At 43.1% G+C, this 23,515-nt stretch overlaps 1 protein-coding gene across 7 annotated transcripts in view; it reads left to right on the plus strand.

Annotated features, from left to right (window-relative positions):
• The first annotated feature begins 1,130 nt into the window (after nucleotides 1–1,130).
• Nucleotides 1,131–23,515, plus strand: part of LOC120063003 (ankyrin-1-like) — a 77,435-nt gene continuing 55,050 nt past the window's right edge. For 3 of the 7 annotated variants that reach the window (XM_039013071.1, XM_039013068.1, XM_039013070.1), the window contains exons 1-5: nucleotides 1,131–1,362; nucleotides 16,322–16,423; nucleotides 20,061–20,159; nucleotides 20,358–20,456; nucleotides 23,399–23,497. In XM_039013071.1, coding sequence (XP_038868999.1) covers nucleotides 1,336–1,362; nucleotides 16,322–16,423; nucleotides 20,061–20,159; nucleotides 20,358–20,456; nucleotides 23,399–23,497 — 426 coding nt within the window. In that variant the 5' untranslated portion in view covers nucleotides 1,131–1,335. The remainder of the gene's footprint in view (nucleotides 1,363–16,321; nucleotides 16,424–20,060; nucleotides 20,160–20,357; nucleotides 20,457–23,398; nucleotides 23,498–23,515) is intronic. The other 4 variants (XM_039013066.1, XM_039013069.1, XM_039013072.1 and 1 more) reach the window with 2 other exon arrangements.

Raw genomic sequence — 23,515 nt, forward strand, 5'->3', positions numbered from 1 at the left:
TCTCCCCACATCCCCCTCTCCCCACATCCCCCTCTCCCCACATCCCCCTCTCCCCACATCCCCCTCTCCTCACATCCCCCTCTCCCCACATCCCCCTCTCCTCACATCCCCCTCTCCCCACATCCCCCTCTCCCCACATCCCCCTCTCCTCACATCCCCCTCTCCCCACATCCCCCTCTCCTACAAGCATTTATCTCTCTGCGTGGTTTTGGCAGCGATGTGCTTTTCCCAGCGTTTAGCCAGGAGAGACAGAGAGGAGGAAGAGGGGGAGAAAAGGAGGCCTTTTCAGGCAGGGAATGACGGACGCTTTATTAAAAAAGGCAGGGCCCTTTGAGAGGCTGGCCTCCCCCCGCCCCGTGCGTCTGGTCCATTGTCACGGGATAGTGGCAACGTAAATGGCCCCCCCACTGGGCGCTTTGTCACTGTAAGTCACTCCACAGACTGGAACAGACCTGCTCACACAGCACAGGAATTCTCCACCCAAAACACAACGCCTGTCTGTAAATGGCAGGCTGAGAAAAAAAAAGATTGTCTGGCTGTCACGAAAAAATGCAGGAGGGACAGAGAGATGTGGGAAGACATGTAGCGAAGGAGGGATAGAGAGATGTGGGAAGACATGTAGCGAAGGAGGGACAGAGAGATGTGGGAAGACATGTAGCGAAGGAGGGATAGAGAGATGTGGGAAGACATGTAGCGAAGGAGGGATAGAGAGATGTGGGAAGACATGTAGCGAAGGAGGGATAGAGAGATGTGGGAAGACATGTAGCGAAGGAGGGATAGCAGAAAAGAAGGGATCAATACACACTCTACTCGCTCTCTTTCACCCCGAGGGATCAAAGAGAGAGAGCTGGGGGACATCAAAACAAGTGAAAGGTGAAGAGAGAAAACTAGGGAGGGAGCTGGTGGAGAGAGAGGAAGACAGTAAATGGAAAGTGTCATGGAGGAGAGAAGAAAGAGAGGAAAGGAAATAGACAAATGAGTGAAAGAGAGACAGGGAGAGGTAGTGGGCGAGGCGACACAGCGTGAGATTGAGGGGAGTGTGTGTTCAATGTGTGTCTTTAGATACAGGCAGCATTCCTCTAGAGATAAACACCCCCTCCCCTCCCACCCTGGACGGGCCCTGTGCACTCAAGTGTGTGTGTCTGCGTGTGTGTGTTTAGGTAGGACATGGTCTCAGTGCCCAGTCCCAGCAAACACTCTCGGGGGGCAAGGAAACAACAGTAGAGTGTGTGTGTAAGAGAGACAGAGAGAGAGAGAAAGAGAGAGAGAGAGAAAGAAGAGAGAGAGAAAGAGAGAGAGAGAAAAGCAGAGAGAGGGAGTGGAGGGCCAGCAAGCATGCCGGCCAAGCTCATCACCTGTGGAGTGAGTAGAAACTGGATTGTGTTCCATAACCAATATCTGTCTCCGTTATTATTCCTTTATCACTGTAATCTCTTCACTCTATTCTTCATGCTACTGACTCTCTGACAGTCTGTTTGTGGGTTTATCTGTTTGCTCTGTTTAGCAGTCTTGTTTCTGTATACTACAGTTTAACCATGTCGTGGTCTTAGATCACTTTCTTAGAACTTCCACTACCTTTCCCGGTGATTTCTAACTAACCCACCTGTCAATTTCCCCTGTCTGTCCACCTATATCATTTTACTGCACAGTTATTAAACTCTCCTTTTATTTTGATCATCTCTCTATTTTTAATCAATGAACTGATGCAACTCCAACCCTTCTAATATATTAATCTTCAGTTACAGTATAATTTACTTAGATATCAGCTCATCTTTACTTTTCTACATCTTCATGCAGCTAAGATTCTCTCTTCATTAACTATTTGGAGACCTCTTCCTCGCTTCCCTCTCTCTATGTGGTCTTCCCTTCATTAATGAATCTGTCCATGTCTCTGTCTGTCCCAGAGAGAAAGGGAGTGTGAAAGAGAGTGAAGGATAGAGGACAAGGAGATGATGAGTAGAGGGCTATTTGAGACAGTGTAAACACAGTTGTCTATTCCATATTGATGCTTCCTGATGACATTTGTCTCATATTAAACAGATTCATCTTTTAGTTAATTCGTATTTTAGTTGGCCTTCAATAGAATAGAACAATAGTGACAGAATGTTGACTGAATATTTTTTTACTTTAACTCTCTCAAAACAGAACTTCTGGCTGTTCATGTTTTGTCCATTACATTCATTTGACTCGGTGTCCCATAGCAACTAAAGATCTCGTAGGGGAGAGAGTCTAGCTAGTCGTTTGGGATACATTTTAGGGAGTAACGGTGCATGTGTGTCTGTGAGATTGTGTGTGAGACGTGCGTGTGTGTGATGGCTGTGTGTCCTGTTCTGTAGTCTTCTTTGAATCTTGTTATGACTTAGTTTAGTGCTCTGTTCTGTTCTGTTGTGGAATGTCTGTTGTGGTTGGGTGGTAAGTAAGCTGATGATCAGTACACTTATCTCTCATTAATTACATCATTTTATAATTTAGGAAGTATGAAGATTAGAAGACACACAGCAGACATCTATGGTATTTTGTCTGTATACTGTATAGCCAGAGGACTGCTGATTCAGCACTTAGGTTTAGAGGGGGATTTTGGCTACAGCAAAGACGCTCAGCAACAGCAGACATCATCTGGTTAAGCATGCTGTGAAAGGCCAGATGATGCAACCTTAAAGATATGTAACATTCAAAATACAGAAATCATCCCCTTATGATGCATTTTGCATCATACAATGCTGCGTTTTGCATTATTGGATGCAAAATGCATCATACGGGGAAGATTTCTTTATTTTGAAAGTTACATATCTTGAAAACTTGATTGCTGATAAGCAAAACATTTTGGGACTATGTCAACAATGGACCACTGAAACAAATACCAAAATATCGTTTTGTAGTGGAAAGTTCCATTAAGAAATGTTAAATTCACCTATGTGTGTGCATTATTGATAGGCTAAACATTTTGAACTGTTACAATTACTGTATCTGATAAGGTTGCAATTCTCACTCCCCTCTTACTCTCTGTCTTGTCCTCTGTCTCTTTTTATCACACGCACACACACACACACACACACACACACACACACACACACACACACACACACACACACACACAGAGCTCAATGCTGCAGTCGTATTTAATTGTCAGTATAGAGTCACACTCAGTGATAGTCGGATAAAGCTGTAGATCCACTGACTGTGCTTCTGTTTGATATTTCATAGATGACAGCTCAGAATCCCTCTGAGTTCTCTACACAGCTCACTCAATCACCCCCTCTCTTCTGCTCACACTCTAAAGTGTAACCCCGCAGTGACTACTTAGCTATTTAGTTGTTAACCTAATTACAAAGTCTATTGTAAACATGGGACTTATTAGCAGTCTCTAGTTAATTCTCTATACTTGCATCCTTGTTACCAAAAGTAATGATAGCGTAACTACGCAATAGTACACAGGCTACATGATTATCGTCACTTTCTACCATTCTTTCTCACGCTCTGTAAACAGTCCCCTCTCTACTTCTATGGTTCCCCCTCCCTCCATCTTTCCACAAAAGATCTCAAAAACCATGACAATCTCATCCACTGCTGAGGGGTCCAGATGGAGGGGTGAGTCAAAGAGAAAGACAGACACACAGGAACACGGAAACAGAAAGAGAGATAGAAAGTGTGAGAAAGTAAACAGTCAAAAGGAGAGGGAAATATAGGCTTGTGATCAGTGTGTATAGCTGAAGCAGACAGGCAGACAGGCAGACAGGCAGACAGACAGACAGACAGACAGACAGACAGACAGACAGACAGACAGACAGACAGACAGACAGACAGACAGACAGACAGACAGACAGACAGACAGACAGACACAGACACAGACACAGACACAGACACAGACACAGACACAGACAGACAGACAGACAGACAGACAGACAGACAGACAGACAGACTGTGTTGAGTGAGTGGTTGTAATTGCTTGACCAGGCTGGTTCCTGTAAGTGTGTCCAGAGTAGAGTCCCTGGGGGTCTCTGTCTGACTGGCTCCTCTTCACCACAACACCACCACCCTGACCGGAAACCACACGTTCACTCTGCAGCTAGCTAGCTAAACACTGAGAGATGGAGGGATGGAGAAAGGTGAAAGATGCAAAGAAAATCAATTTCCTGAACAAATGCAAGTCAGCAGAAAAGGGAAACGGAATAGCTGCTTAAGATGTCTCCGCAGGAATTTCCAACCCATTTAGTTATGTTGTGGCCTAGATAGCATGCTGTAGCTGTACTATATGGGCAGGATACCATCTTGTCATAAACTGCACGTAAAACCCCTTATTGGCACCTTTCTGCTGGGTCCACAAATAGCTGAGGTGGCATCTAAATATTTATGATTTGCACCTAGTGCTGTGTCTGCAAAGTCTTAGTGTGCCATTTGCTTATGGAGAGGGGATTGTGCGTGTGTGTGTGTGTTATAAACATAAAATCAAATCAAAGTTTATTTGTCACGTACACCGGATACAACAGTTTCACCTTACAGAGAAATGCTTACTTACAGGCTCTAACCCATAGTGCAAAAAAGATATTAGGTGAAAAATAGTTAGGTAAAGAAATAAAACAACAGTAAAAAGACAGGTTATATACAGTAGCGAGGCTATAAAAGTAGCGAGGCTACATACAGACATTCATGCATTCATTCTCAAGAATGCATCTATCACAGTGTTGACGGTGATCTGTGTACTTCAGGCTATGCATAGTGCAGACTCAGCGCTGGTTTCTGCACCCGTTTCATTGCAGGTTAATGGTTAGCTGCCTGGGTCAGCCTCACACAGAGGTCCATAGGGACCAGAGGAGAGGGTTACCTTAAGATCAATGGCCCAGCCCTGTGATTCTCCCTGGGGGAGCAAGAGCCTGAAACCAGGCAGCTCCATGCCTCCATGCACTGTTCCTCCTCTCCTATCCCAGCCACAACCTCACATGGTCCTGTCATCCAGGGCTTAAAGTAGAACCGTCACTGTTTAAAGCATGTCATCAAACACACACAGAGACATTTGTGCCTTGGTTATCCCCTGGTCTCTGTCAGGTTTCACACCTACTTAGATACTGAGAGACAGTTATCCCTTACTGTTGACACTACTAAATGGGACTCATGAGACACAAACACACACTCACATTCATGCACGCACACACACACACACGCACCCACACACACACACTGAATCTCTTACAGACAAACACACACTCACACACAGACTGTCACACTGCTGCAGTATACCAGCTAGAAGGTGATGTCATCATGTCTGCCGCAGCACCAGCACGATAGAGGGAGGGGGGGAGAAAGAGAGGGGGGGAGAGAGAGAGAGAGAGCGCAATGAGAGGAGAGGGAAAATGGAGGATGGAAAAGAGGAGAGGGATTGAACAAGGATTATATGAGACAGGGATGAACAAAGGAAAAGGAAGGAAAGCAGGGTAGAATTAGTCAAATGTGATAAGGGAAGAATGTGAGGATTAAAGAGAAAGAGACAGAGGTACAGTGGACAGAGCCTGAGGACAATGGGATACCCCATAGCGCTACAGTGTGATGTGATGCTAATGATGACACACTGCAGCTTATTGTCTCTCCTTCCATACAGTACAGTAACAGTAGAGGGTGATTTATGATGTGGTTCCACTAACCCCAGCCAGTCCCGCCACACAGCACTGTCCTCTCTCTGGGGCTTCTAGGACCTAGACCCACATCCATTTCCATCACACTGTGTTAGTTAAGATTAGCATGAGGATATACAAGGCATGAGAGGATTTCAGGCTGCTGCGTATGTGTGTTTGTATTATGGTTTGTGTGTAAGAGAGAGGGGATAGGGATAGACAGGCTAGTGAGCCAGTGAAAGTGTGCATGTTTACGCTGAGAGTGGGGTGACTCTGCGTCAGCCTGGCATGCAGAGTTCGGGTGTGGCCTACAAAGTGCCCCTTCTACCCTTATCTGACTGCACCACACACTTACCTCGCACAGTAGTATAGACTGAACTCACACCAACATAAACACACTGTACTGAACATTACAAATGTGCATAACTTCTTGTAAATTTTATCCAAAGATTGTCATTGACATTGCATGGTTCTCCAAGTTATTGAACTGAAAAAGTAAGGCTACTGTTAGTGCTCTGTCCAGTCTGTCCACTGCAGGGATAGGTCATGTCAGACTTCTGCACTCTCCTTGTGCTAAAATGACCCTCTGAGATCTGAACTTTGGCTGACCTAGGGGAAGGTGGATGATGTCCACCTTGTAGGAGTGCATTTCAACGGAGCCTAGTGTGTGTGTGTGTGTGTGTGTGTGTGTGTGTGTGTGTGTGTGTGTGTGTGTGTGTGTGTGTGTGTGTGTGTGTGTGTGTGTGTGTGTGTGTGTTCGTGCGTGCGTGTGTGAGTGAGTGTGTGCGTGGAAACTAAGCATCTTTTAACACATCACCTACTCTTGCCCTTAACAGGTACATCATTTCCCCACTACTTCTCTTCTCTGTAATGCAGTGCTGGTCAGGTCTTGATCTCCCTCTAGCTCCAGGAGAGGTGGAACTGCAGGCCCAGGGTTGGGGTGGGCTAGGGGCTAGTGGAGGTTGGCTAAGGGGTGCAGTCGGGGTGGTCAGAGATTGGGTGGTGGTGAGCCAACTACGGAGGCCTCAGTGGGGGTCACCATGGTGTTACCATGCCACCTCATACTGGTTATCCACATATACTCTCCTGCTTGGCCTGTGTGTGTGTGTGTGTGTGTGTGTGTGTGTGTGTGTGTGTGTGTGTGTGTGTGTGTGTGTGTGTGTGTGTGTGTGTGTGTGTCATCAGCTGTCTTTGCTTGAACTGTGGAGAAAAGATGTTCTCTGAGTCACCATGGCAGTGACTGCACACACCATCAACTAGAAAAGACAACCTAATTACACTCTGACCAGCTGTGCAGAGTATTTGGTGGAATGTGAAGCACCCTATGCATCGTGTGTGGGCAGCATCTATTTGAGGCTAAGTAGGTTTCTAGACATCTGTGTGTGCGCACACACACACACACACACACATCCACTGTATGAGTTTCTATTTCTGTCAGGAGGGTACCCCACCACGGTCAGTTTAACTGTTGTAACAGGTGGGTGTGTGTATCTGTGTTCGTGGGTACAACAGGAAGAGTGATTGAGGAGTACTAGGGGGTCAGTTTGTTGTCGTGAAGCAGGCTGGAGGGAGGGGATTTGGGTGCTATCGCCTTTCTCACAGTGGACGAGTTGGAGAGGCAGAGTATGAGAGAAAAGGAGAGAGAGGAGAGAGGCCATGGCTGACCAGGACAACTCTATCACTGTGAGTAACTGAGGAAGGTCTGCTTGCGCAATCCTAGTGTTGTTGTTCACCTTCTATATCTTAGATAACGAGCTGCTAAGTGCTTACAAAATGCTAAGTGCAGTTTGGTGTTCACTCCAAGAAGACAGTGTCTCAGCCTTAACTTTCCACATGGGACAGAAGTTCAAAACAACTTTAAACACTAACACTCTTTAGTATGTATGCAAGAACAGTGTGTGAGTAAGTCTTTATACGTTTTTAACATGTGTATGTACATGTCTGTGTGAGTATGTGCGTAGTTCAAGGTCTTGTACATGTATAGAGTGTCCAGAGTGACAGTGTGAAGAAAGGTGTTGACAGACGGAGAGAAAGAGTTAAGTAGTGAGTTAATGAGGTAGTTAAGGAGGTAGTTAGGGAGAGAGTTACGAAGGTAATTAAGGAGAGAGTTAAGAAGGTAGTTAAAACTTCTTATGGCTGAGATCCCGTTAACGGGATCGACCTGACAACAGCCAGTGAAAGTGCAGGGTGCCAAATTTAAACAAAAGAAATCTCATAATTAAAATTCCTCAAACATACAAGTATTTTACACCATTTTAAAGATAAACTTGTTGTAAATCCAGCCACAGTGTCCGATTTCAAAAAGGCTTTACGACGAAAGCACACCAAACGATTATGTTAGGTCAGTACCTAGTCACAAAAAGCAGAAATAGAGATAAAATGAATCACTAACCTTTGATGATCTTCATCAGATGACACTCATAGGACTTCATGTTACACAATACATATATGTTTTGTTCGATAAAGTTAATATTTATATCCAAAAACCTCAGTTTACATTGGCGCCATGTTCAGAAATGCCTCCAAAATATCTGGAGAAATTGCAGAGAGCCACATCAAATAACAGAAATACTCATCATAAACTTTGATGAAAGATACATGTTTTACATAGAATTAAAGAAAAACTTGTTCTTAATGCAACCGCTGTGTCAGATTTCAAAAAGCTTTATGGCAAAAGCACAATATTCAATAATCTGTGAACAGCGTTCAGCCACAAAAGGAAGCCATACAGTTACCCGACAAATTGTGGAGTCAACAAAAGTCATAAATAGCATTATAAATCTTCACTTACCTTTGCTGATCTTCGTCGGAATGCACTCCCAGGACTCCCACTTCCACAATAAATGTTCGTTCTGTTCGGTAATGTCCATCATTTATTGTCAAATAGCTACTTTTGTTAGCGCGTTTGGTAAACAAATCCAAAGTCACGAAGCGCGTTCACTAAAAGCAGACTAAATGTCAAAAAGTTCCGTAACAGTCAGTAGAAACATGTCAAACGATGTATTGAATCAATCTTTAGGATGTTTTTAACATAAATCTTCAATAATGTTCCAACCGGAGAATTCCATTGTGTTCAGAAGTGCGATGGAACAGAGCTCCCTCTCATGTGAACGCGCATGGTCAGAGCATGGTCAGCTCATGGCAGACCTTACTCATTTCCCCTCTCCTTCGGCCCCACTTCACAGTAGAAGCATCAGACAAGGTTCTAAAGACTGTTGACATCTAGTGGAAGCAGTAGGAAGTGCAAACTGACCCATATCCCACTGTGTATTCGATAAGCGATGAGTTGAAAACCTACAAACCTCAGATTTCCCACTTCCTGGTTGGATTTTTTTCTCAGGTTTTTGCCTGCCATATGAGTTCTGTTATACTCACAGACACCATTCAAACAGTTTTAGAAACTTCAGAGTGTTTTCTATCCAATACTAATAATATGCATATATTAGCAACTGGGACTAAGGAGCAAGCAGTTTACTCTGGGCACCTCTGGGCACCTTTTCATCCAAGCTACTCAATACTGCCCCTGCAGCCATAAGAAGTTAACCTCTTGAGAATATAGGGGGTGCTGTTTCGACTTAGTGAAAATTGGTCTCCAAATTAAACTGCCTCGTACTCAATTCTTGCTCGTACAATATGCATATTATTATTACTATTGGATAGAAAACAATCTCTAGTTTCTAAAACCGTTTGAATTATGTCTGTGGGTGAACCAGAACTCTTTCTGCAGCGAAATCCATGACAGGAACTGCGAAGGTCTGAAAATGAGGCTCTGTTCTCAGATCAGTTTAAAGCTCTGTATGTATCCTATGGGTCGACATGAACTGCACCCGCCTTCCCCTGGATGTCAGTAACCAATGAGAAGTGGAATGGAGTTTCTACGTAGTTCTCAGAGTTTATAAAAGGCCAAGGAACGAGGGGAGCTCTCTTTTCGACGTTCGTCATTGCGCAAAGCAGGACCTCAGGATGGCATTTTGAAACGCTCAGTTATCGACCTTAGATATATCCGTCTGTAATTTAATTCGATATAGGTGTTAGAAACATCATAACGAAGTTATTTTAAACCGAGTTATATCAGTTTATGCGAGTATATTGCTATTTTCGGAATTTCCTTAGTATTGCGTTTGGAGGATTTGGGCATGTTGTGGCCACATAGCTATTCTTAGCTGCTAATTCCGAAGTTGAAGACGACGTTTTACAACCAAGCAACGATTCTTTTGGACAAGGGACCACTTGCACAAGATTCTGATGGAAGCTCGTCCAAAAGTAAGAGCTATTTATGATGTTATTCCGTATTTATGTGGAAAAATGTAAACGGATTTGTCCGCCATTATTGCGGCACTAGTCTGGCTGTAACGCACACTGTATGTCTAGTAACGTTAATTTTAAAAATCTAACTCAGCGGTTGCATTAATAACTAATGCATCTTTCATTTGATGTCCAACCTGTATTTTTTAGTCAAGTTTACGATTATTTATTGATTAGATTAGGTGCCTTTCCAAGATGGCGCCGGCCAGAATGCATGACCTGTTGCCACTGATCACATTGTATAACCACGATTTTTGCTGCTAAATATGCACATTTTCGAACAAAACCTATATGGATTGTGTAATATGATGTTACAGGACTGTCATCTGAAGAATTCTGAGAAGGTTAGTGAAAAATTTATTTATTTTGGTGGTGAATACGTTATCGCTATGTTTGGCTGGAATCAATGCTGTTGTCTGGTTTGCTATTGTGGTAAGCTAATATAACGATATATTGTGTTTTCGCTGTAAAACACTTAGAAAATCTGAAATATTGTCTTGATTCACAAGATCTGTGTCTTTCAATTGCTGTACGCTGTGTATTTTTAAGAAATGTTTTATGATGAGTAATTAGCTAATACACGATGGTCTCTGTAGTTATTCTAGTCATTTTAGTGAGAGTTGTGATGGGGGCTGCAATTGTAAACTATGATTTATACCTGAAATATGCACATTTTTCTAACAAAACCTATGCTATACAATAAATATGTTATCAGACTGTCACCTGATGAGGTTGTTTCTTGGTTAGTGGCTATTTATATCTTTATTTGGTCGAATTTGTGATAGCTACTGATGCAGTAAGAAAATGGTGGAGTATGGGAATGGTGTCTTTTGCTAACGTGGTTAGCTAATAGATTTACATATTTTGTCTTCCCTGTAAAACATTTTAAAAATCAGAAATGATGGCTTTATTCACAAGATGTGTTTCTTTCATTTGGTGTCTTGGACTTGTGATTTCATGAACATTTTATTATATGATATCCCTGTGGCTTTAGGCTAGGCTATGCTAGTCAGCTTTTGTGATGGGGGGGATCCCGGATCCGGGTTTGGGAGGTGTTAGAGGTTAACTACCTTCTTAACACTCTCCTTAACACTCCCCCCAACTACCTTCTTAACTTTCTCGAGATATGGATGAGTTTTCACTTCCTACGGCTTCCACTAGATGTCAACAGTCAATATAACTTTGTCTGATGACTCTACTGTGAAGGGGGGCCGAAGGAGACAGGAATGAGTAACCACTGCCATGAGGTGACCATGCATTCACCATGCGTGTTCACGTGAGAGGCAGATCCGTTCCATCGCTCATCTGAAGTCAATGTAATTCTCCGGTTGGAACGTTATTCAAGATGTATGTTAACAACATTCTAAAGATTGATTCAATACATCGTTTGACATGTTTCTACTGACTGTTACGGAACTTTTGGACATTTCGTCACGTTTTAGTGAACGCGCTTTGTGACTTTGGAATTGTTTACCAAACGCACTAACCAAAGTAGCTAATTGGACATAAATAACGGACATTATCGAACAAATCAAGCATTTATTGTGGACCTGGGATTCCTGGGAGTGCATTCTGATGAAGATCATCAAAGGTAAGGAAACATTTATCATGTAATTTCTGGTTTCTGTTGACTCCAACATGGCAGCTAATTTGACTCTTGTTCTGAGCTCCGTCTCAGATTATTGCATGGTTTGCTTTTTCCGTAAAGTTTTTTTGAAATCTGACACAGCGGTTGCATTAAGGAGAGCTATATCTATAATTCCATGTGTATAACTTGTATTATCATCTACATTTATGATGAGTATTTCTGTTGAAAAAGATGTGGCTATGCACTTTATGAACTTTATCAAACAAAACATGCATGTATTGTGTAACATGAAGTCCTATGAGTGTCATCTGATGAAGATCATCAAAGGTTAGTGATTAATTTTAGCTATATTTCTGCTTCTTGTGACTGCTATCTTTCGCTGGAAAAATGGCTGTGCTTATTGTGGTTTGGTGTGACCTAACATAATAGTTTGTAGTGCTTTCGCTGAAAAGCATATTTGAAATCGGACACTTTGGTGGGATTAACAACAAGATTACCTTTAAAATGGTATAAGACACATGTATGTCTGAGGAATTTTAATTATGAGATTTCTGTTGTTTTGAATTTGGCGCCCTGCACTTTCACTGACTGTTGTCATATCATCCCGTTACCGGGATTGCAGCCATAAGAAGTTGGAGAGAGTAAAGGAGAGAGTTAAGGAAAGTGTTAAGAAGGTAGTTGAGGGGAGTGTTAAGGAGAGTGTTAAGAAGGTAGTTAAGGAGAGAGTTATGAAGGTAGTTAAGGAGAGAGTTAAGAAGGTAGTTAAGGAGAGAGTTAAGGAGAAAGTTAAGAAGGTACGTAGTTAAGGAGAGTGTTAAGGAGAGAGTTAAGAAGGTAGTTAAGGAGAGAGTTAAGAAGGTAGTTAAGGAGAGAGTTAAGGAGGTAGTTAAGGAGAGAGTTAAGGAGAGAGTTAAGGAGAGAGTTAAGGAGAGAGTTAAGGAGAGAGTTAAGGAGAGATTTAAAACCTTTCTGAACCACCCATCCCGGATCCGGGATAATTATCATCAGCAAGGCTGAATAGCATAGCATAGCATAGCGCCACAGTCAAATAATATTACTAGAAAATATTCATATTCATGAAATCACAAGTGCAATATTGCAAAACACAGTTTAGCCTTTTGTTAATCCACCTGTCGTCTCAGATTTTGAAATTATGCTTTACAGCGAAAGCAATACAAGCATTTGTGTAAGTTTATCGATCGCTCGACAAAACATTAAGTACACGTAGCATCAGGTAACTTGGTCACGAAAATCAGAAAAGCAATCAAATTAATCGTTTACCTTTGATGATCTTCGGATGTTTTCACTCACGAGACTCCCAGTTAGACAACAAATGTTCCTTTTGTTCCATAAAGATATTTTTATATCCAAATACTTCCGTTCGTTTCGCGCGTTATGCTGAGAAATCCACAGGAAAAAGCGTTCACGACAACGCAGACAAAAATTCCAGATAATATCCATAATGTCCACAGAAACATGTCAAACGTTTTTTTATAATCAATCCTCAGGTTGTTTTTCAAATATCTATTCGATAATATATCAACCGGGAGTGTTGGTTTTTCACTAGGACCGGGAGTAACAATGGCTGCCTTTCTCTGTTGCGCACAACTCACTCTGAGAGCCCCCACCTATCCACTTACGCAATGTGGTCGTTCTCGCTCATTTTTCAAAATAAAAGCCTGAAACTATGTCTAAAGGCTGTTGACACCTTAGGGAAGCCATATAAAAAGGAATCTGGTTGATATCCCTTTAAATGGGTAATAGGGATGCATAAGAACAGAGAGGTTTCAAAAACAGAGGCACTTCCTAATTGGATTTTCCTCAGGTTTTAGCCTGCAATATCAGTTCTGTTAAACTCACAGACAAAATGTTGACAGTTTTGGAAACTTTAGAGTGTTTTCTATCCTAATCTGACAATTATATGCACATTCTAGTTTCGGGGGCTGAGAAATAGGCAGTTTCAAATGGGTACGTTTTATAGCCAAAAACGAAAATACTGCCCCCTAGCCTTAAGAAGTTTTAAGGGTTGAAGTACAGGGAATACGTTTTAGGAACAGGTAGGCGTTGTGGCTTCATTGGTTGAAGCGCCTGTCTAGTAAACATGGGATCCTAAGTTAGAAAGGTAACCAAATAGTTGCTGGTTTGAATACCTGAGCTGACAAGGTGAAAATCTATCAATGTGCCGTTGAGCAAAGCACTTAATCCTGTAAAACAACATATTTCACTGCACCTATCTGGTGTATGTGACAATAAAACATACTGGCCAGTTTATTAGGTACACCACCCCATTCACAAAAATTGATTGCTCCTACAGACAGACAGTGAGTCACATGGCCGTGGCATGCTATATAAAGCAAGCAGACAGGCATTGAGGCATTTAGTCACTGTTCAATTGAATGTTAGAATGGGCAAAACGAGTGACTTTGTCAGCGGCAGTCCTGTTGGCGAATACAGCTCGTTGTAGAGAGAGGTCAAAGGAGAATGGCAAGAATCGTGCAAGCTAATAGGCGGGCCACAAACAGACAAATAGAGGTGCAGTACGACAGTGGTGTGCAGAACGATATCTCGGAACGCACAACTCGCCGATCCTTGTCACTGATCGGCTATACCAGCAGACGACCACACCGGGTTCCACTCCTATCAGCTATAAACAAAAAGTATTGGCTCCAGTGGGCACACAATCACCAACACTGGACAATTGAGTAGTAGAAAACATTGCCTGGAACATGACAGTGAGTTCAGTTTACTTGAGCGGCCTGAGCAGTCCCCAGACCTCAACCCAATGTACTGCCGTCCAATCTGCTGCAACTGCGTGATGTCATCACGTCAACATGGACCAACATCCCTGTGGAAGGTTTCCGGGAACCTTGTAGAATGCCCTGAATAATTCAAGCTGTTCTGGAGGCAAAGGGGCGTCCAACTCGGTACTAGATGGGTGTACCTAATAAACTGTCCGTGAGTGTATATATACAACAACAAAAATGTCAATTGAGAGCCATGAAGTTACCTAAGACTAACTAGCCTACACTTCCCAGAAAGAACTGTGGCTTTACCTTTAACTTGGGAGCGATGTTAAACAAGAATACATTCACTTTTAGGTGGAAAGTTGGAAACATTGTGACTTTTTCTTGATGAATCTCTCAAGGCTGAGAGATAAGTGGTGAGTTTTGGGTGTGCTCAGGCTGTGTGGAGTTAGCGTGCTGCTAGCTAGCGGCTCAGCTATCAAGGCCTACCAGTTTGTTACAGGGAAATGCTCTGAAAGATTTTCTGCTGCAGGAAGCTGGAAATAGCTTTCCCTTTCATTCTTTTTCCTCTTCTCTTTATCAATCATGCCATCTCTTTCCCTCCCTCTCACTTTTTTTTAAGTATTCCTTTTCTTTGCGCAGTGCTGCACCACTTGCAATAGTGCTCTGTTGATGGGTGGTGGTTTGTATCATAAGTTGCCATGCCCACAGCATGGGCATGTGGGTCTTCATTCTCTCTGTTACCACTGTCTGAAAAGAGGGCCAGTGTTCCACACATAGCTGAACGGGGGCCAACATCAATGTCACTGTGACTGTGTGTGTTGAGTAACTTGTGTTGAACACATTTTTGAGTCACTGTGTGTGTGGTCACACTTGCTTGGGTGGGTATGTGTGTGTGTGTCTGTTTTTGTTTCTGAGCGTGGCCTATGTGTAAATGTGTGTGTGTGTGTTTGTCATTCTGTAGGATTTTGGGACTTGGGATATCACAAAAAGTGTATTGACGGTTGCTCAGGATCTAATTGACATGGAGTAATCCCTGTCCATACTTTAGTCAGACACCAGAGAGAAAAAGAGGGAGGAGAGAAGGAGAATGAGGGATGGACAGAAAGACTGGCGGCGTGATACCATGTGTTATGACCTAGACATTAAGAAAATGAGTCATGAGTGCTCCTGAGGAGTGTGGGAATAATTGATAGAGCTAGATACTGTAGATAGAATGAGAGAGACTAATGGTGGGGGACGTATGGTTTGCCGCAGTAGACCCCCCCCCCCCCCCCCCCCCCCCCCCTCTCTCCATCTCCCTCCCTCTCTCTCTCTCCCTCCTTCTCTCTCTCTCTGTCCCTCTCTCTTTTCCCCTCTCCCCATGTACCCCTCCCTCGTGCCGCATGAGTGATCCTGTTTCAGCACCCCTGCCTGAGAGGCATGAAGCCCCCAGACACAAACAAAACAGAGACAAAAACACAGCCAGACCATGTGTTAGACCATTAGGCAGAGCGTTCACTAAACACACACACACACCACCCTAGAGCACCAGCCAGACCGCCAGCCACACCACTGGGCAGCATAGCAGAGCAGACACACACCTCACCATAACGCTAAGGTTTGCATCCCAATTGGCACCCTATTCCCTACTTTTGACAAGAACCCTATGTTGGGAATAGGGTGCCATTTGGGACACAGAGGTTCAGGGAGTCAGAGGCGACGGGGATGGAACCTGGGACAGAGGCTGTCGGTCTTTATGGACGCCAATCCCCTGCACCCCCTCCTCTAGGGTCCCCACCCTGCCAGGCCTGGCTCTGATTGGCCAATGGGAGGGGGCTGGGCTGACTGTCCTATCCTGTTCAATAACAGTGAGGAGGGAGATGAGGAAAACACCAATGGAAAGCGTCTATAGTCTCATCCTGTCCGTGTGTCTTTGACATTGTGTGGTTTTGATTTGAATGATGTTTCTGACAATAATAGAAATCTCTCTCCATCCCCCTCTCTGTCTTCCCTTTTTACGTATATCTGTCCCTCTCCCACTCTATGTGCCTCTGTTCACCCCCCACCCCCTTTATCCCTGCCTTTCTTTCTCTCAGGCTGATGCTGTCAGTAGTTTTCTGCGGGCGGCTCGTTCTGGTAACATGGACAAGGCCATTGACCACATAAAGAACGGCATAGACATCAACACAGCCAATCAGGTGAGAGAGCTACAAAGCCCAGTTGCCAATCAAAATGCTCCTAGAGAGTGCATCAGGGCACGTCCCCAAACTCTAAGATGCATTTTGGATTTACCAGGAGGACCAATTAAATCTTTCCTGTTTGTCAAAGTTTCATTATCAGTTAATGAACCTGATTTATTACGGTCTTTCATTTAATTTGTCCATTTCATTGGCTGTGATAATATTTCACAGTGTTGCATCATCATACTGCAGCGCTAGAATAATGCATGAATACACGTAAGAAAACAAGTTAACTACTGTAAAGGTACAGCAGATCAAAAAGATGAGTCATCTTTCATACCGCACACGCGCAAAACAACAGCACACACACACACACACACACACACACACACACACACACACACACACACACACACACACACACACACACACACACACACACACACACACACACACACACACACACACACACACACACACAGGAAGAGTCTTATCAGCAAGGTTCAGAACGGGATGGATAGACGGAAAGAGAAAATATGGAAGAGCGGGAAATGGCAAGAGAGAGAGGAAAGAATAGAGTCACTGGTTAACCCTAGTCTAGTCAGTGTAGAGCACTGGTTAACACTAGTCTAGACAGTGTAGAGCACTGGTTAACACTAGTCTAGACAGTGCACTGGTTAACACTAGTCTAGACAGTGCACTGGTTAACACTAGTCTAGACAGTGTAGAGCACTGGTTAACCCTAGTCTAGTCAGTGTAGAGCACTGGTTAACACTAGTCTAGACAGTGTAGAGCACTGGTTAACACTAGTCTAGACAGTGCACTGGTTAACACTAGTCTAGACAGTGCACTGGTTAACACTAGTCTAGTCAGTGTAGGGCACTGGTTATCACTAGTCTAGACGGTGTAGCGCACTGGTTAACACTAGTCTAGTCAGTGTTGGGCACTGGTTAACACTAGTCTAGTCACTGGTTAACACTAGTCTAGTCACTGGTTAACACGAGTCTAGTCACTGGTTAACACTAGTCTAGTCACTGGTTAACACTAGTCTAGTCACTGGTTAACACAAGTCTAGTCACTGGTTAACACTAGTCTAGTCACTGGTTAACACTAGTCTAGTCACTGGTTAACACTAGTCTAGTCAATGGTTAACACTAGTCTAGCCAGTGCACTGGTTAACACTAGTCTAGACAGTGTAGGGCACTGGTTATCACTAGTCTAGTCAGTGTAGGGCACTGGTTAACACTAGTAAGTGCAGGGCACTGGTTGACACTAGTCTAGACGGTGTAGCGCACTGGTTAACACTAGTCTAGTCAGTGTTGGGCACTGGTTAACACTAGTCTAGTCACTGGTTAACACGAGTCTAGTCACTGGTTAACACTAGTCTAGTCAGTGCAGGGCACTGGTTAAGACTAGTCTAGTCACTGGTTAACACTAGTCTAGTCAGTGTAGGGCATCTCACAAACACATGTTTCAGAAGCAATCTAAGAAACCCTTATGTAGATAACTTGCTGACTGTTACTGTGAGATGGCTGTAATGATCCCTTCTCTATTGGAATGAGGTGATTGAGTGAATCTAAATGGCACAATATTCCCTAAATAATGCACTACTTTTGACCAGGGCCCATAGCACTACATAGGGAACAGGGTGCCATTTGAGACACATCCATTGTCTCTCTCTCTCTCTCTCTCTCTCTCTGTCTCTCAGTGAGAGCTTTGGCTTGGAATGTGTTTGATGTGATATCAGCAAGCAGAATGTCTGTCTTGGCTCTGGGTCTAACTCAGTGTACAGTGTGTTCTGTTCTGCTCTAGTACCTACTGTGTGGATTGTCTCTGACTGCATGTACGTTATATCATTGTTTGTGTTGAATGGAAATTACTGTATGTGTTTATTTTTGTGTGTTAGATTTCAGTGTTTGAAATATGTGTGTGTGTGTGTGTGTGTGTGTGTGTGTGTGTGTGTGTGTGTGTGTGTGTGTGTGTGTGTGTGTGTGTGAGAGAGAGAGAGAGAGTTTGGAGACCCAGGTAGCCAGTCTCCTAGCAGCAGTTGACAGGTAGGACTGAGTGGGACTGATGGGGAGGTGTTAAATAGGGCAGGAGTTACTCCTCTAGCCACTCTCCTCCATCCTGCCTGCTTTACCCTGACGGTTTCTCCCATGGTGGCCAGAAACGGCCACATCGTGAGGGGAATGGGGCTGCCCACAGGCCACACAAACAAGGCAGAGTTGTGTGTGTGTGCTACAATCAAGATTAGTATCAAGCACATTCACAGCTGTAAATCTCCTTACTAACATAGGATTCAATACACAGAGTGAATGTAGTCAATACAGTGAATGTATTTATGTGTACTATATTATGTTTACATAATTATATGTAATTGTATGATTAAGTAGCTGTAGAAAGACCTCAGGCTGCTAAAGAGAGACACCCTGTGGACAAACAGGAACACCACAGACATAACCTGAACAGTTTATCTGCAGTCTCGGGATACCATTGACAGCCAGACTCATGCCAATCTTCTTCAAGTCATGTATGAATTAATGCAATGTGTGTCATTTCAAACCAAGTCCGTATTAGTGTTTTGGAATTGTGTCAAGTGTGTTGAATGTGGTTGTGGAATTGGACGTGATATTAGTTCTGTGTTGTGTGTGAGTAGTGAGTGTCACCCAGTGTATTGTTGTTGTATTTATCCGTGCGGTGTCGGCCTGATGGAGGTTAGGTGGAGGCTTTGCTGTGGCAGTCGTGTCTCTCGTATCCAGTCTGAGTAGATGCCTCTGCCATGGGCTAGCTCACCGGCCACCCAGCCGCATTGCCTCTCTCCCTCCCCTCCCTCCCTTCCTTCCCCTCAACCCTCCTCACACCCTCTTAACCCCTTAACCTTAAGTTATTTCTCTCTTACTCGCTCTTCTTCTTTTGCATCATCCCTTCTTTCTTTTACCTGTTTTTCTTTCTCATCTATACCCCCCTCCTCTCCCTCACCCCTCCCTCCACCTCTCCCTCCCCCCTACCCTCCACCTCTCCCTCCCCCCTCCTCTCCCTCCCCCTACCCTCCACCCCCCCCCTACCCTCCACCTCTCCCTCCCCCCTCCCCTCCACCTCTCCCTCCCCCCTACCCTCCACCTCTCCCGCCCCCTACCCTCCACCTCTCCCTCCCCCTCCCCCCCTACCCTCCACCTCTCCCGGTCTGCAGTAGAGTGATGGTGTGCTGTGGTCTCTCCACTCAGAGGATTAATATCAGTGGTGTGGGAAAGGTCCAACCTCACATGTCCTGTGTCACTGAAGGAAGGCTGTGTGAGGTCAGACCTATCCCACACAGCTCGTATTCTTCCCAGCCCCGAGACCACCGGCCTGCCATCCCCCTCCCGTCCTCTTCCTCCTCACCATCATCTTCATCACCTTTCCGGTCACCATTATTGCTAAATAAGCACAGTTAATATCTGACAGATGCTGTATGTGTTGAAGCTGTTTGTCCTGACCCTAAGGTACAGTTGGGCTCAGTAACATGCTTTTGCATTTTATACATCTAGCAAGTGCTGTATAATAAGCAGGGCAGTGCTGGTTTGAGGATCTGATTGGTGTGTGTCAGTATGTAGTGTGTTCAGTGTGTTAGGGACCCTACAGTGTGAGGTCTCCTCTTCTCTCTCTCCTCCCTCAGAACGGGCTCAACGGGTTGCATCTGGCCTCTAAAGAAGGCCACGTTAAAATGGTGCTGGAGTTACTACATGGAGGCATCGATGTGGAAACCCAGACTAAGGTACTCAGTCAACCTCATACACTATGTCACATTACCACACCCATGAACTCCTTAAGCCTATGTCACCACCAAAGTACAATATACTGAATAATCCAATTATTCTACGTTTTAAAAAGGTATTCCTACTTACTTACTGCTTTCACAAAGACACTACTACAGTGTATGTCTCATGTCTTCTCTTGTCCTGTGCCTCCACAGAAAGGCAACACAGCTCTGCACATTGCTGCCCTGGCTGGGCAGGAGCAAGTGGTGGCAGAGCTGGTAAATTACGGGGCCAACGTCAATGCCCAGTCCCAGGTGAGACCCCAGCCAGTGTCGGAAGAGACCCCGACCCCCCTGGCAGAGCCCCCTGCAGAGGAGCCACCAGCCACAACGGATAACCATACAGTTAGAAACAGTTATAATACAGATATGCTGCATTATACTGCATGGAACTCAGGGTTTGGGGTCTGAATTTCTGAATGTATTTCAATTCAAACCATGAATTGAAATGTGAATTTGAATTAAAGAAAGCAGAGATTAATTCAAAGAAATTAAACTGAGACATGAAACATGAAAGTCGCATTCCGTTGCCACATCTGCCACTTATTACTAAAATAAATATAGATACCATTTCAAACATAAGCTTGATTATAACTCAGATATGTCAACAGTATTTAGATTTTTGTCATGAAATGTTAGGTTCCCTTCCATTCTGGAGTGTTTGATTTAATGGGAAATTTATTTTTTTCCGATATTTCATAACATGCAAGTGAATTATGAATTATTACCGACCAACTACAAAATGATCTCAGAATATTTCCAGACCACTTTAATGATTTAAACTCCTTTTAAGAGGAATTTAAAAACTGAAATATTTCAATGTTATACATAGTATTACCATACATGATGTCAAAATAAATATTTGTACTGTGAATTGTAACATATATTAGCAATTAGCATTTCATTGAATTTCATTTAATTCAATTGTGCTTCCTTTAGTTAAAATTCAATTACATTTCTGCTGCCTGTGGTATGTGGCCAATTCAAAGCAATAATTGAATTGGAAATATAGCTGTGAGCAGCATTAAGAGCAGCATTAACAGGGTCTGAGCAATAGAAATAGTATATCTTGGTCACCCATTGGGCACTCTGGCAATGAAATGGACAAAGGCCATACCTTTAATAAGCATGTTTATCAATTGCATGTTTTCCAAGTTGCAAGATTCTACCTCTAATATGTAATGAGTTATGTCTAATACATGCTACCATGCTACTGCCATAGACTACTGTCCCTTCCAACTTCATGTTTACCAAATTCCTATGGTTCAATAGTAATAGCCTTCAGTGAACGGTAGTGCCCTCCACTGGCGTAGAATGGCCACATCCCTCGATAGGGACTAGTTAATTTAGCTAGGGACTAGTTCATTTAGCTAGGGACTAGTTCAGAGATTCTACATACCAAATATTGGGTGAATCTGAGTTGTGGTTTATGAGAAGAAGATTTTTTAAGCAATTTAGCATTACTCCAGCACTTTTTGGTCAAAGTTTGATGATCTGTGGTTTCCATGTTTTTTTTTTCTGTATCACTAAACTTGGAACATATCTTCAGGGACATGTTGTCAATCATCTGTACGAGTTGGATTTGATAGTTTGGGCTAATGATTTGAATGTGTTTTGAATGTGTGCATGGTTTTTAATGAACTGCAGCGCCACCTAGGGGCCAATGAGTGCTAATGTTGGCACCATAGGTATGCATTATGGGTTCTAACATCCTGCCAAATTAGACGTTTTTACCAATGTGTTGTTGAGATATTGACAAAAATGAACAACAATGGGGTCAATTTCATGCCTTAAGTATTGAATTCAAAATAAAATAAATTGTAAACATGAAAAATGAAGTTGAAAATGTAGATCAAAAACCCCCCAAAAAGTATCAACATGTATGGAATTGTAAACAAAAATAATGATATAAAAAGCAACAAAATTAAATGAAAGCAAATGTTTTTTTAGCGTGAGCAAAAGTCTCATTTAAAAGGAAGAACAAACTATTTGAAAACCAATGTAAAAATACTTTTCAGTTAAACTTTTCCAACAACCAACCCGATTGAATCCGTTCAGCCTACCAAATCAAATCAAATGTATTTATAAAGCCCTTTTTACATCAGCAGATGTCAAATAGTGGTTATACAGAAACCCAACCTAAAACCTCAAACAGCAAGCAATGCAGATGTGAAAGTACGGTGGCTAGGGAAAAACTCTGTAGAAAGGCAGGAACCTAGGAAGAAACCTAGAGAGGAACCTAGAGAGAGAGAGGAGAATTAGAGAGTTGGTTGTTGGAAAAGTTTAACTGAAAATAATTTTTGCAATAGTTTTAAAATTATTTGATCTTGCTTTGAAATTAGAGTTTTGTTTATGATTTCAACTTCCATTATTTAACTTTTCCTTGAAAATATAATTTTTTTAACAATTTATTTGTATTTTATTTTGAATTCAATACTTAAAGTGTGAAATTGACCCCAGAAAAAACACAGAAAAAACTACAAGAACAGAAAACTATAGGTGCTACTGTAGGATGCCTAATTAAGAAGCAATTTGCAATTAAATTCAGAATTGACTCCAACCCTGATTGAGTAAGAAAAAAGAAAGTTGTTGGGAGCACTTATAGAATGTGAAACTTTCTTTATTTTTACACAGTTTCAGTTGACTATTCCGTTAGTCAGCACCTCTACTAACATTTTTGGGTGTGCATAAGCTCCTGCATTTGACCCAACCCCCGACTGAAAGATGACGTTAGGCCATCGTACACTCTTACAAGAAAAGGGTATATCTAGAGCCTAAAAGGGTTCTTTGGCAGTCCTCATAGGAGAACCCTTTGAAGAACCCTTTTTGGTTCCAGGTAGAAACCAAAAGAGTTCTACCTGGAACCAAAAAGGGTTCTAAGTGGAAGCAAAAAAGGTTCTCCTGACGGGACAGCCGAAGAACCCTTTTGGAACCCTTTTTTCTAAGAGTGTATTAACTCAATGCAACTCTATGTTAATATCTGTCTGCCTTCTTGTCTTTCTGTGTGCCTGTGCTTCCTTCCTCCTTCCTCTGTGTGTGTGTGTGTGTGTGTGTGTGTGTGTGTGTGTGTGTGTGTGTGTGTGTGTGTGTGTGTGTGTGTGTGTGTGTGTGTGTGTGTGTGTGTGTTGTGCTGCTGTGTTGCTGTGTTGTGCCCCTCCCTGTGTGTGTGTGTCCATGTATGTGTCTGTCTGTAACAGAAGGGCTTCACTCCGCTCTACATGGCCTCACAAGAGAATCATCTAGAAGTTGTGAAGTTCCTTTTGGAGAACGGGGCCAATCAAAGCCTTCCCACTGAGGTAACAGCCAATCAGCAG

Source organism: Salvelinus namaycush, chromosome 18 (assembly GCF_016432855.1).
Source record: "Salvelinus namaycush isolate Seneca chromosome 18, SaNama_1.0, whole genome shotgun sequence".
NCBI classification, from domain to species: Eukaryota; Metazoa; Chordata; class Actinopteri; order Salmoniformes; family Salmonidae; genus Salvelinus; species Salvelinus namaycush.